At 36.8% G+C, this 14,753-nt stretch overlaps 1 protein-coding gene across 10 annotated transcripts in view; it reads left to right on the top strand.

Moving 5' to 3' along the window:
• PLCH1 (phospholipase C eta 1) overlaps positions 1 to 14,753 on the top strand; it is a 255,169-nt gene that overhangs the window by 139,870 nt on the left and 100,546 nt on the right. For 9 of the 10 annotated variants that reach the window (XM_074405538.1, XM_074405537.1, XM_074405534.1 and 6 more), the window contains one exon: positions 12,771 to 12,917. In XM_074405538.1, coding sequence (XP_074261639.1) covers positions 12,771 to 12,917 — 147 coding nt within the window. Of the gene's footprint in view, positions 1 to 12,635; positions 12,679 to 12,770; positions 12,918 to 14,753 lie in introns of all 10 variants that reach the window. The other variant, XM_074405535.1, reaches the window with a different exon arrangement.

The raw sequence follows: 14,753 nt of genomic DNA, 5'->3' as shown, positions 1-14,753 counted from the left end.
TCCTGCAGTGGGGTCTTGGAGAAGAAGTTCCCCGTGTGAGTCTTCACACTCTGTCCTGTTCGTCCAAATGGTAGCTGAATGTTAGTCCTGACTCCTATCCACCATTTTTCTTCCCAAATGCCTGAATTTTGAAGACATTTCCATTTTATTAAGAATCTTTAAATAAAATAGAGGTTCATGCCTATAATCCTAGCACTTTGGGAGGCCAAGGTAGCTAGATCGCTTGAGCCCAAAAGTTTGAGATCAGCCTGGCCAACATGGTGAAACCCTGTCTTTATGAAAAAATACAAAAAAAAAAATAGCCAGGTGAGGTGACATGTACCTGTACTCCCAGCTACTTGGGAGGCTAAGATGGAAAGATCACCTTAGCCCAGGGAGGTCAAGGCTGCAGTGAGCTGTGAACACACCAGTGTACTCCAGCCTCTATGACATGCTGTCTAAAAGAAAAAATAAAAATAAAAATAAACAGTGTATTTATTTAACCAAAGGTAACTATGATAAAAAACAATACTAAAAGGCATTCATATTTTTATTTTTTTTGACAAAATATATTATTTAAGCACTTATTTTTTCTTTAAATCAGTTAATTAGAGCTCATATAAATATCATACACACAGCACATATAAATACACAGACAAACAGAAGCAGATGAGTTAGAGTAATACATTTTTTATTTGCCAGTTTTTAAGTTTCTCTTTCCCATTTTAGACCATCAGTCTCTTGATTACTTGCTTCCTATCCTAAACAGTGGTCAACTGGGCAATTCTAAATTTGCTTTTTTAAGAGGGCAACTCTTAGGTCAAACAAGATAGAGGATTTATATTTTATTCAAACCAATTTTGAAAAAAAATTTGTGACGAAAAGTTCACATCATTTTGGCTAGGAAAACAGACACTCTTACATACAGAGATTTCCTTAAAGATGTACGTTTTAAAATTGTATTACTGGCTTTGGGGTGAAGCCTTTTAAGGAACAGGATGAAGAGAAAGTCAGTTTCTAGGGCATAATAAGCAGGCACAACTGGAAGGTAAAACAGATTACCAGGGATTAAAGATCCCATTTATATATTGAATTTTGGGTCCTCAAAAAGATGGAAACTCAGCCGGATGAAGCATTACAGTGCTTCCACAGGGTATCTCATTGCAAAGACATTTTCCCAGGGTTGATGGGCAGCCGGATGCCCATCAACCCCCTCTGTTATCAACCTGTTCCCCATTCAATATCTTCTTCATGCCCAAGAGCATGCTTTTCTTATTTAAATGTGCAAAAAAAGGTATATTGTCCTGTAGTAATAAACTTTCACTATAAGCAACGGCCACTTCTAGTGAATGGTTATTACTGCAGGGCAATGGTAAAAATAATATTTCCTACATAGCTAATTATGTACCAAGGCTGAAAGTGTATCTCTAAAGTATATTTCTTATCTAGCTATTCCATACCAAAGCTAAAAGTTTCCTCATAATGCAAAGTTATTTTTGATGCTCCCCAAAGTCAAAAAGATCAGGTAGTACAATGCAAAACAGATCAAAGTCTTAGATTTTGACAGGGATCTGTTCATTTACAGTTCTTGGGGTTCTATGAGGAAAACAGAGTTTTTTCCTAAAGTGGGGTAGCCTCTTCTGTTTTTCCCAGAGTCTCAGCTGTCAGAAATTATCTTGCTGTGGGCATCAGGGGTGAGAAGAAGACAGAAGCAAATGGAGAAGCAATTCAGTTGACTTGAGAAGAAAACTTTTTTCCTAAAAAAATAAGATTCAAAAAGAGAAAAAAGCATAAAGCCCTTTTGAATATATGTATAGCTGTGACATCTGCTTTCAATTAAGCTTTTAATTCTAGATCTCTTTTTTCTTAAAAAAAATTCTTTAAAATTTCCTTTTACCAGCTAGAGCTGGAACAAACAGATGACACCCTTGTCTCTTAAGCTGTCTTTCTTTCTTTCTTTTTTCCCATAAAGATATTTTTCCCAAGTGAAACTAGTAAGGATGAACTAAGGTTATGACTTAATCACAGATACATGAGGTGTCTCCAAAGAGAGGGCAGGTGGTTTTTACAAGATCTAGAATCACCCCAAAGGTAGCTCAGAGAAGGGAAAATTCAACACAAGAAGTTAGAAGTTGTTTAGGAAGGGGAAAAAAAAATCAATAAATGACAAAGGTCATACAAATAATAGACCAGAAAGGACTCATTCTCTAAGTCAGCAGTTGAACTCAGGCCGCCATGATGAAAGGGTAATGCCTTCTACTGAGCTACAGCATGCATGGGGCAATTGTCATTATTCTTCCCAGAAGGAGCCTGGAGCTTGAATAGGATTTTACCTGCTTAAGATGATTTTTAAGGGTAATTTATCCTTCTTTTATTTTAAACCCTTAACAAATTGTTGAGAATAAGAGATTGCTAAAGTCTTTTTTGTTTTAAATGGTGTACTTTGTTCTAATAGTGACTCAATCCAAAAGTTTTTTTAAAGCCAAATGGTAATTTTTCAGATTGTTTTTTTAAAAAAAATATAAGCAAGAAATACTTATAGAGAGGGGGTAGAGGAGGCATTTCCATGGTCCCCAAGAATTTATTCTCAGAAATTGGCTTAAGGTAGCATGAGACCTTTTAAGACAAAATTCCCCCAAGGGTTTGACACATTAGGACTAAGAGTGTCCTGACTCCTTTCAGACTACCCACCTGATGTGAACCTGACAATTCCCACTGTCCAATGATGGAGACAAAGAGAGTACCTCTACATGGTCACAGGGTCATGCCAAGGACATAAAACAAGAGGGAAACCTCATTCAGTTTTTATTTCAGGGACCCAAAGCAAAGTTTATAACTGACCAGTCTGCTGGGCCAGCTTGAATGGCAGGAGTCCTAGGCCTACATTTTATCCAGTGGAACACTCTCCATAACAAAATGACACAGAGAGACAAATTCACAGCACAAAGTACACCAGATTCACTATGACCTAAGACTTGTCACACTAATCCTTTTTATCATTAATTAAAACCTTGCAGAGGAGGCAAACATTGATTGTCATCATTCTTTTAACCAGTTTGTACAGAGAGAAGCCAGAAGCCTGGCTAGCAGGAAATTCTTACCTTTTGCTTAAAAGGGTTTAGGGTTCCCTTTCTCTGAGTGGCTTTGATGACCCCACTCACCACTATATTGTCATGAATTTTTAGTATTTCATTTTGTTTCCCAGGAGTATGGAAAACATGGAACAGATGTAGTTGTTACATATAAAATAGACACCATTAAAAAAGAAAGGTTATATGGAAGGCTTTAATACAAATAGAAAAAAGGTCTGACATTTAAAAAATTACTGTTTAATTCATTTCACCTTTTCTTTGACTTAATTCTCCTTATTTGTACTTACCAAGTTTATAGACATATTGAGTATATACATGCAAGGTTTGCACACAATTTCCAAACTGTTAACCAAGTAGTTTTAAAAAGCCCTTTAAATAATCTTGCCTTCTCCACAGAAATGATTTAGGTAATTAAAAAAAAAATTAATGAACTGCACATTGCTTGTTCTTTACCAGGAAGAATCAAGACTTAGTAAAAGTGAAGCTCTCCAGATTGTAAGCACATTAATTCATAAGCTTATATTATTTGTCTTTAAGGCCTTACTACTGGCAAGGAATAGCCTTTTAAGTGAAGCCATTTGCTGTGAAGAGCAGTTTTATATAAATAAACTATAATAAATTTATATGTTATATATATTTATTTATATAAAACTGCTCTTCATAGGTAATGGCTTCACTTAATATTTTATTGATTGATTGATTCAGATCAGAGTCTTGTTATGTCTCCCATGCTAGAGTGCAGTGGTATGATCACAGCTCACCATAGCCTCAACCTCCTGGGTTCAAGACATCTTCTAGCCTTAGCCTCCTGAGTAGCTGGGACTCTAGGTTTGTGCCACCAGACCTGGCTAATTTTTAAATTTTTTTTGTAGAGGCCAGGTCTCCGTATGTTGCCCTGGCTGGTCTCAAGCTCATGGGCACAAGTGATCCTCTCGCCTTGGCCTCCTAAAGTGCTGAGATTACAGGTGTGAGCCACCACACCCAGCCAAGTAGTCATGTTTTATATAGAGATCATTTCAGAAAATCACATCTGTAGTAAGACATCCAGATGTTAATCAGTTTTTTTCTTTAAAACTATTCTAAAAGGCTTTCAGAAGAACTGGAATTTTGTCTCATTGAAAGATAAAATAACATTTATGAAAGCTAGATCAGCTGTTTTATAAACTCACACAACGTAGAGAAAAATGCCTTTTAGGTTGAAGAAAGTAGGATATTCAGTTATCTTCTGAAGTTCACAGACCAGAACTCTGTTTACTCCCTTCTTTGTACCCACAAAACTGTGGGCAGTCGCTGTTATCAAGCTGCTGTGCCCATAAACTAGATCTCTCAGCACCTGCTATGTACCAAGTCCCAAAATAGGTGTTGGGTTTGGGCTTATTGTTAAACAAACATATCCTTTACTTCTGCCCTGATGATTTTAGGAAATCTCCCTTTCCTTACTTTTTGACACACATGACCTGCATCATTTTGCACTTTTTCCACATAGAAATGAAATTGTTTTCAGAAGCTAATCTCTTTCAGTTACTCATATTTACTCTTATCTGTGGAAGCTGGCAAGAAATTAGTTCACATTTTTCATGTACCTTTTTACTAAAAAGATTGTCTTGCAAAGGACTTGGACTTTTGTGTGTGTGTGTGTGTGTGTGTGTGTGTGTGCGTGCGCGCGTGCGCGTGCACGCACCTGATAATTCACAATTTAGTGATCAGTGTCCCAGAATAGATGTGTTCACAAAAGAGTGCAAATGATATTCTTGTATGACCCTAATCGGGGCATATGGCCATGATTCTGTATGTGAAAACCTGTCTGAAGGTATCTTTTGTAGTACAGAATGATCAGAGCACCAAGTGTGCATATTACTGCTAGAGGTGATTTTGCCTGTTGGTCCTTTCGAAGACTAGAATAAGGAAATACATGCAGGTATATAAACACATACACATATACACAAACATGCAAATATGCATACACAAATATGTATATATATATGTGTGTGTAGATTATTGTTTATATATTATAGTCATGTACCACATAATGACATTTCAGTAAATGGTATACCACATAAATGACAGTGGTTCCCTTGAGATTATGATACCATATTTTTATTGTACCTTTTCTATGTTTAATATGCAGATACTTACCATTGTGTTACAATGCCTATAGTATTCAGTACAGTAGCATGTTGTACATGTTTGTAGCCTAGGAGCAGTAGGGGTTATACGTTAGAGGCTAGGTGTGCAATACGCTGTGCAGTCTAGGTCTGTGTAAATGCACTCTATCATGTTCACACAATGACAAACTCACATAATGTCACCTTTCTCCGAATGTATCCTCACCCTGAAGAGATGCAGGACTGTGTTACTTTCTGTTGTGTTCCCCTTCGCACTCTTAGTGATTTAATTTTAAATATGTGGGATACTAAGAGAGGTGTCATTCCCTTTCTTATCCTTTCTTCTCGATTCTCTCTCATTCTTATAGGTAATGAGGATCATTGTTTTCTGATTTATCCTTCTTGGGTTTCTTTTTGTAATGATAAGCACATATTTGTATATTTAAACAATTTCCCCCCTTCTTTCTTACACAAAAGATATCATACTATTTATGCCTGTTTATACTTTGTTTTACTGAAATCTCCTGGAAGTTATTCCATATCAGTTCATAGAGATCTTCCTCATTATGTTTTCCCATACATAGTACTCCATTGTTTATTTTACTCAGCAGGCTTCTATTCAGGATAATTTTTACCTAAAGTGCCAGTGGAAGAGTTTAACATGATGTGGTGGGGCTGGAGGAAGGAAAAGATAAGAAACAACGTAGTCATCATAGGAAACTCGAAAACATTATGCTAAGTGAAAGGCTAAGCACAAAAGGCTGCAGATGATGTGATATTATTTATATGAACTATCCAGGAAAGGCCCATTTATTGAGATAGAAAGTAATGTGTTTCCTTGGTTGTCCAGGACTATGGGAAAAATGAGGAGTGATTGCAAATGTGCATGAGGGATAATGGAAACATTGTATGATTAGACTGTCACACAACTCTGTAAATAAACTCAAGTAAATGAATTGTACATTTAAAACAGTTGAATTTTATTGCATATCAATGATGCCTCGGTGAAGCTGTAAAAAAAAAATCAGCATCAGGTGGCATGTATGATATTCCTAATAGAATGTGATTATTTCTGATTCAAACATAATTTTAAAAAATTTATTTATTATACTTTAAGTTCTGGGATACATGTGCAGATCGTGCAGGTTTATTACATAGATATACATGTGCCATGGTGGTGGTTTGCTGCATCCATTGCCCCATTGCCCCAATAGCAGGAGGTGGGGGTGTTGGGGAGGGATAGCATTAGGAGAAATACCTAATTTTCCCCTAGCTCCCGCCCCCCAGCCCCCAGTGTGTGATGTTGTGATGTTCCCCTCCCTGTGTCCGTGTGTTCTCATTGTTCAATACCCACTTATGAGTGAGAACATGCAGTATCAAACATAATTTGAAGAATTAAACCTTCTTAGATGTCATATATACTTGGTTGAAATCTTGAGAACCTTCCTCTAAATAATATATAGTTATCATATATGTATATATATCCAAATAAAATATACTAATCATATGTATGTATATAATCATATATGTATATATCCAAGTGATATATACATATATAACATAAATGATATTAATATGTTACCTCAAACCAGAAGTGTATTTTTTTTTTACAGCATTTTCTGCTTGAGGGATTTAGTGACCTTATAGCCCCTAAGAAAATTTACTTACATTAAACTGCTTGTGGAAGAAAGGGTTGATTTAATTCTGTTAAAAAGTTGAATTCCAAAGGACCTTGTAGACCACATTATTATGCCTTTTCTTTTATCGATGGGACTCTATTAAGAGTTTTAAAACTCTAATTTTGTAATAAAGTTAGGAATATAGTCTTCAACTCATCTGTTCTGCTCTTTAAATATTTATGCTACTCTGTTAGGCGGCCATTAAAATAATTATTAAGACTGTGTAGAAACATGGAAAGCTGTTATAACACAAACGAAAAAAGCAGAGTGCCAAATGGCTTAAATATCACAATTTCAACTAATGCAACACATTTTTATACATGTGGAGGTCTAGAGCATAACAGATACAAACAACATTTGTGCTATATGATGGGCTGGTAGGTGTTTCTCTCTTAATATGCTTGGATGTTGCTGCATTGTTTCCAAATAAACTTAGTTTTTAGCTGTATTAAGGCTACCATAAAGGAGAATGTAGAATCAAAGGGTTGGTGCACATACTGGCAGCTGCCAGAATCTGTAACCTGCATTTGGAGATTTTTCTCAGAGAACCTTCAGCACTGGAAATGTGTGTGATGAAGTTAAATCGTTGTAAGCCACTAGAAATCTTCCCTGTTTACCTGTGGCAAAGCCATTCTTATTCTCTTTTATGGAATCTACCTATAGAGGATGGGTGGACAGTGATTTTTATAGGGGAGGTAATTGCTTTTAATCGTTTCTGTTGGAGGCAGAATAGGAAGAAATTGGCTTGTGCTGACACGTGAGTGATCTAGGTGAGACTGGAAGAGTATTTTGTCTGTGTTGTTGGTGACTTTTGCTCACTGCAATGAGTTGCAAAGAGTTATTGAGGGTGCTTCTTCTCTGGTTAGTTTTATAATTACAAGGGGTTGTCAACTATCATGTTTGGGGAAGGAAAAAGTAAGTTAGATGAATCTCAAGATTTCAGTGGACTTGATTTTTCTTTTTTAAAATTTTTATTTATTTATTTGTTTATATTATACTTTAACTTCTGGGGTACATGTGCAGAATGTGCAGGTTTGTTACATGAGCATACACATGCCTGGTGGTTTGCTGCATCCATCCCCCCATCATCTACATTAGGTATTTCTCCTAATGTTAGCTCTTCTCAATCCCCCCACCCCCTGCTGTCCCTCCTCTAGCCCCCTTACCCCCCGACAAGCCCCGGTGTGTGATGTTCCCTTTCCCTGTGTCCATGTGTTCTCATTGTTCAACACCCACTTATGAGTGAGAACATGCGGTTTTTGATTTTCCGTTCTTGTGTCAGTTTGCTGAGAATGATGGTTTCCAGCTTCATCCATATCCCTGCAAAGGACAAGAACTCATCCTTTTTTATGGCTGCTTAGTATTCCATGGTGTATATGTGCCACATTTTCTTTTTCCATTGATGGGGATTTGTGTTGCTTCCAAGTATTTGCTGTTGTAACAGTGCTGCAATAAACACATGTGTGCATGTGTCTTTACAATTGAATGTTTTATAATCCTTTGGGTATATACCTAGTAATGGGATTGCTGGGTCAAATGGTATTTCTAATTCTAGATCCTTGAGGAATTGCCATACTGTCTTCCACAATGGTTGAACTAATTTACACTCCCACTAACAGTGTAAAGGTGTTCCTATTTCTCCACATCCTCTCTAGCATCTGTTGTTTCCAGATTTTAAAATGATTGCCATTCTAACTGGCGTAAGATGGTATCTCAATGTGGTTTTGATTTGTATTTCTCTAATTACCAGTGATGGTGAGCTTTTTTTTATATGTTTGTTGGTTGCATAAATGTCTTCTTTTGAAAAGTGTCTGTTCATGTCCTTTGCCCACTTTTTGATGAGGTTGTTTGTTTTTTTTCTTGTAAGTTTGTTTAAGTTCTTTATAGATTCTGGATATTAGCCCTTTGTCAGATGTGTAGATCACAAAACTTTTTTCCCATTCTGTTGTTGCTGGTTCACTATAATGATAGTTTCTTTTGCTGTGCAGAAGCTCTTAAGTTTAATTAGATCCCATGTTTCTATTTTGGCTTTTATTTCCATTGCTTTTGGTCATGAAGTCCTTATCCATGCCTATGTCCTGAATGGTATTGCCTAGGTTTTCTTCTAGGGTTTTTATGGTGTTAGGTCTTATGTTTAAATCTTTAATCCATCTGGAGTTAATTTTTGTGTAAGTTATAGGGAAGGGATCCAGTTTCAGCTTCCTGCATATGGCTATCCAGTTTTCCCAACACCATTTATTAAATAGGGAATCCTTTCCCCTTTGCTTGTTTTTGTCAGGTTTGTCAAAGATCAGATGGTTGTAGATGTGTGGTGTTACTTCTGGGGCCTCTGTTCTGTTCCATTGGTCTATATTGATTTTTCAATTTACGTCTATACAAATGGCTTTTCTATGTGATAGGGAGCAATCAGGTAGAAAGCATAAAGCAGCTACATAAACAATTTAAGAAGCATATTGTTTCAGACTCAGAGTCTCATAGATATATTATTTATATGATTTTATGCTGAAACAATATGATGTATATACACTGTTTCTGTTAAAATGTTGAGGTGTTATAGCCATGGCAGTTCCGTTTCAGGGAAAGGAAAAGGAGCTGAGAAAGGAAAGAGGGAGATTGTTTATAAAAATGCTGTTAGATTTCTGATAATATATTTAACTCGATTTTCCACTCTGGCTTAAACAATTTATTTCATTCTATCTTCCCAAGGAAACATCTTCCTAAATTATATTTTTTAGCCAGCCAATCCTTTGCACAGATATACCTAGTGAGCCTCTCATTGCCAGTGGATCAGAATCTTAACCAGCCTCCCCAGTCCCCCTACAACCTAGTCTTATCCAGCTCATGGAATCATACATTCTGTAAATTATATTTTGAGTTACTCTTCCAAAGGTAGAGGCTCATATTTTCTCTTTTCTCTGATTATAGTCTACTCATATCCTTTTCTGTCCCAAGTCTTCATTGATGGTGTCTTATTACTACATTTCTCCACATTTCAGCCTACTCTGTTATTTTTGTCTGACCTCCCATAGTATTTCTGTATTTACTTCTGACTGGGCACTTATTTTTAACTATTTCAATAATAATAAAACTATAGTAGTGTCTTATTCAGCTTGAGTTACTATAATAAAATACCATAGGCTGGGTAGTTTAAGCAACAGACATTCATTTCTCACAATACTGGATGCTGAAAAGTCTAAGATCAAAGTCCCAACAGATTCACTTCCTGGTGAGGGTTCTTTTCCTAGCTTGCAGATAACTGCCTTCTTGCTATATCCTCATATGGGGGAGTGGTGGAGATGGAGAGAGAGAGAGATCCTGGGGGCCCCACTTGTATGACCTCATCTGTGTCTAATTACCACTCAAAAGACCCAATCTCTAAATACCATCACACTGAGAGTTAGGGCTTCAACAATGAATTTGAGGATAATACACATTCAGTCTGTTACAAATAGTTACTATTTTTAGTGTTTAGGATATGCCAGCTACTGTTTTTAGTATTTACATGAATTAATTAATTCAATCCTTACCTCAATTCAGTAAGTATATAATTATCCCCATTTTATAGATAAGGAAATGAGTTACTAACTATATGTAGTTGTACAGCTAGTAAGTGGCAGATCTGGAATTCTACCCCAACCTGGAACTAGACAGGATTCTTCACCACAGCTCTGAATTGCCATTAATAAGTATCCTTCATAGATGTTTCATTCTCTTAAAATTTGTACTCTTTAAGGTCAAAGACAAAGTCTCCTTGTTCTTTGCTTCACCTCATGACATAGTCCTGTGCCTGGAATAGGGAGTTGGTCTGTAAACATCTGTTTATTGGTGTGATATATTGTCAGTGGTCAGTGAAGTTCTAATAGTTTTTCTGGGAATTTTGGCTTGGTTGGTTTGATTTGGTGGTTTTGTTCTGAAACTTTCAAAAGTTTGTGAGATGGTTAATGTGGCTGTCAATAATTCAAATATGTAGCTTTCATTGCCTAAAAGAATGATGTTCAGTGGTGGCTGAATATACTAATTTACGTGAGACTAAATCTCAAATTTTGTTCTGTGCTTTAAAGTAAGCATTTTAAGTTTGTGTGTTTATTTTCTTAAGCAATTTTTTTCTTTTTTCTTTTTTTGTTTTTTGAGACAGAGTTTTGCTCTTGTCATCCAGGCTGGAGTGCAATGGGGTGATCTTGGCTCACTGCAACCTCTTTCTCCCCGGTTCAAGGGATTCTCCTGTCTCAACCTCCCAAGTAGCTGAAATTACAGGCGCCCACCACCATGGACAGCTAATATTTGTATTTTTGGTAGAGACGGGATTTCACTATGTTGGCCAGGCTGGTTTCAAACTCCTGACCTCAGGTGATCCACCATCTTGGCCTCCCAAAGTGCTGGCATTACAGGTGCGAGCCACTACGCCCAACTGTCTTAAGTAATTTTGTTATTATTTGGGTATTTGATATGTCAGATACAATGAATAAAGGCAACCTATACTTCACCTTCTTTGCAGTATCAAATCCTGAAACTATATTTAATTTTTTTGCAGTTCCTTGTTGGTTTATTTGAGGGAAGGAAAGACTTAGTGGAGTAAATTGTGAAGATTGGTTATGTTGAAGTTACCTTTAATAGGTACCCTATGCATACAATATTAAGCTGTTGGATGAGATTATCTTTCCTAGTAAAGATGAAATATTTAGCTAAAAAAGCTGAAGTCTGATATTCCTGAAATTTGTTTATTTTGTTTCTTTTATCTGTTGTTTCTAACCACATACTGCTTGATAAGGTCGGTACTCAGAACTAGGTATTTTGAGTGCTCTAATGGTTTATACATATGCCTGTATATTAGTTGGTAATCTTTGTGAAACAAAAGCTATTTCTGGCTGATATAATAAAAAAAATTTGGAAGGATACTGGATAACTTGCAGAATCAAGGGGAAAATGGGATCATTTGTCAGTCTTAAGAAGAATAAGAATTGTAACAACTGTCACATTTTAGAGTCACCAACCAGGAGTATCTCATTTGTTGGATGGCTCAGTTCTGTTTTCAAGCAATGATCTGTTCAGGATTTATGTTCTTGGGAGGGAGTCAGATTTGCTCCAAGCTTAAGTCAGCTGTATCTATTCTTTCATTGTGGTGATTTGCAGGCCACCAAAGGCATATTAAATGGTAGAGGAATGTTTTTAAAGGAAAGTTGGGGCACCACTTCCAAACAAGGGGAAACAGGCAAAAATAACAGATTCCTATGTCCAGCAAGGTTCATCTCAAAGCAGAGTGGATTTAAATGACAGCTTTAATTTGGACTATAAGTGATTTGGATATTACCCGTATTCATTCACCAAGTTATGCCTTTAGGTGGATTATCTTAGCAGTTTAATGCATCAAAAAGTGTTTTGTGTTCAACTGTGAAAACTTGATATTTTCTGATTACATTTAAAAAGTATTTATTTAGCTGTTTTCAAACATCATATGTAGTTATAATCTAATTTTAACAATCATCACCATTTTGCCAATCTTGTTTCTGTTGATTGCATTTAAAGCATTATAATAAGATATTTTTATAATTGACTCTATAAAAACTCACAAGACTTACCATATCTGAAAACTTGCTTTAAGAACATAAATCCAAGTATCAAATGGTCATAAGTCTCTTTACCAAAAAAACAGAACAGAAAATAGCTCTGTAAAACAGTAATGCATTACTTACCTGGAAGTAAAAAAAATTTTTTTCCCTGTTAGTAAGGCTTTTTACTGGCTTAAACCTGATGAATCAATTCCTTAACAACTCACTTTTCAGATGATCTCTACCAAATTTGTTCTGGTCCTCGGAATCTTTGCAGGTGAATCAGATGTTTTATTTGACTCTAAAACCTGGATACCAGTATGCTTATGTGTCGTTTGATAGCTGGATACACCCTAATTTCTTTTGCAGTTGAAAGATGCATGAGTGTAATGCAGTCCGGGACACAGATGATCAAACTGAAACGTGGAACCAAAGGGCTTGTTCGCCTCTTTTACCTGGATGAGCACCGGACACGTCTCCGATGGCGACCCTCTAGGAAGAGCGAGAAGGCGAAAAGTAAACAGATCTTTGAATTCTTTGCTTGGCTTGACATAGTAACACATAGCTTATACTGAGTGGGGTCTTAAAGCTTCAGATCTGTGGAACTTTTACTTTTGTAAGTAAGTTTGGAGTTAGTTGATTTTGGATGTTGAGAGACAGAATAGTGACCATCTCTGGGGAATTTAAATCCATAAAAGTTTTCTTGTCCATGAATACTGTAAATGGTAATATTTCCCCTGTGTTGGAGACATGACTTTTTGTTGTTGTTGGAATATATGGTTTTACAGCCTGAGACCTTTTATGTTCCTACAAATGGTGAGGGACATCATAAAACTAATAAGCTTTAAAGTGTATTGCCATATTTTGAGCACTATTAAGTAATTAATGAATTAACAACACCATTTCAGTTCATCAAATAAAGTAGTTTTGATGTAACTCCTACTTAAAGCTTCTTTTTTCCACACCATGTTAGTCAGCTTTCCCTAGAGAAACACAATCAATAGGATAGATGGATGGATAGATGCATAGGTAGGTAGGTAGGTAGGTAGATAGATAGATAGATAGATAGATAGATAGATATATTAGAGAGGACTTAGAATAATTAGCTCATGTGATTTTGGAGGCCAAGAAGTCACATGATAGGCCATCTGTAAGCTGGAGAACCAGGAAAGCTGGTGGTGTAGCTCAGTTTGAGTCCAAAGGCCTGAGAAGCAGGGGAGATGATGGTATAATTCCAAGTCCAAGGTTGAAAGCCTGAGATCCAAGGGCCACTTATGCAAGTCCCAGAGTGCAAAGGTGGCAGGACCTTGGGCTGAGCATAGGCTCATTTCCCTGTGAGTCATGTGGGAAATGAGTTGATACTAGAAAAAAATTGTGACGCTGCCATTAAGGCAGAAGTGAGGGGTAGATGGTGTATATAAATAATCAGTAGGATATACAACACTTCTGATTCCTACTGAAAAATAAACAAGCACACAAACCAAAAATAATTTATTAGTCTGAAATTATCCTTCTTGCCCTGTGCTTCTTTGATCCAAACTTTCGTATTTGCTCAGCTACGCAAATAATGCTAATTTCTATGACTCCAGCCACTCCATAATCTAACCATTGTCTACCTTTCCAGTTTTATCTCCCATTATTCTCCCTCTCGAGCTTTCCAGTCCAGCATAAGTGGCCTGGTTAGCATCCCTGGAGTGGGCCTTATGTTTCTATATCTTTTTCCGCCTCTCCTCTGGTGTCACCTTGCTCCTCTCCACTTCTCCAAGCTCTGCTCTGCCTTCGTCACCTTAGCCCTATGGCATTCTCTCTAGGAATGCCAATTGCATTTAGCTAGGCTATTTAGGTGTCAGAAGTTTTTTTCCTTTCAGTTTTCTAATGATCTTCTTATGGATGTTGCAAAACACCAAAATGAGCTCTAGGTCTTTGCATATTTTCTCTAAATATGTAAACTATAAATTTGACATAGTCATTGCCACCTTTTCTACCAGCCTTTTTGCCCCAAATGGCATATCTAATTTTTTACTACAGATTTCAACACATCCTGAATTACTGCCTTAGGAGAACATTGTCAAGACAGCTCAGGCAGTGTAAGTGCTATGTAGAGAAGGTTTCTAGTGGGAAACAACAGGGCCAGGCTTTCACATTTAACTTGAAACCACAACTTGCAGGCAATTAATTTTTTCATACTTATTTTTACTTTATTTTTTTTGGAGATGGATTCTTGCTCTGTTTCCCAGGCTGGAGTGCTGTGGTGCGATCTCAGCTCACTGCAGCTTGCGCCTCCCAAGTTCAAGCAATTCTCCTGCCCAAGCGTCTGGAGTAGCTGGTACTACAGGCACATGCCACCATGCC

The sequence above is a fragment of the Saimiri boliviensis genome, chromosome 9 (assembly GCF_048565385.1).
Source record: "Saimiri boliviensis isolate mSaiBol1 chromosome 9, mSaiBol1.pri, whole genome shotgun sequence".
In the NCBI taxonomy this organism is placed as follows: domain Eukaryota; kingdom Metazoa; phylum Chordata; class Mammalia; order Primates; family Cebidae; genus Saimiri; species Saimiri boliviensis.
This window is presented reverse-complemented; position numbering and strand designations above follow the sequence as displayed.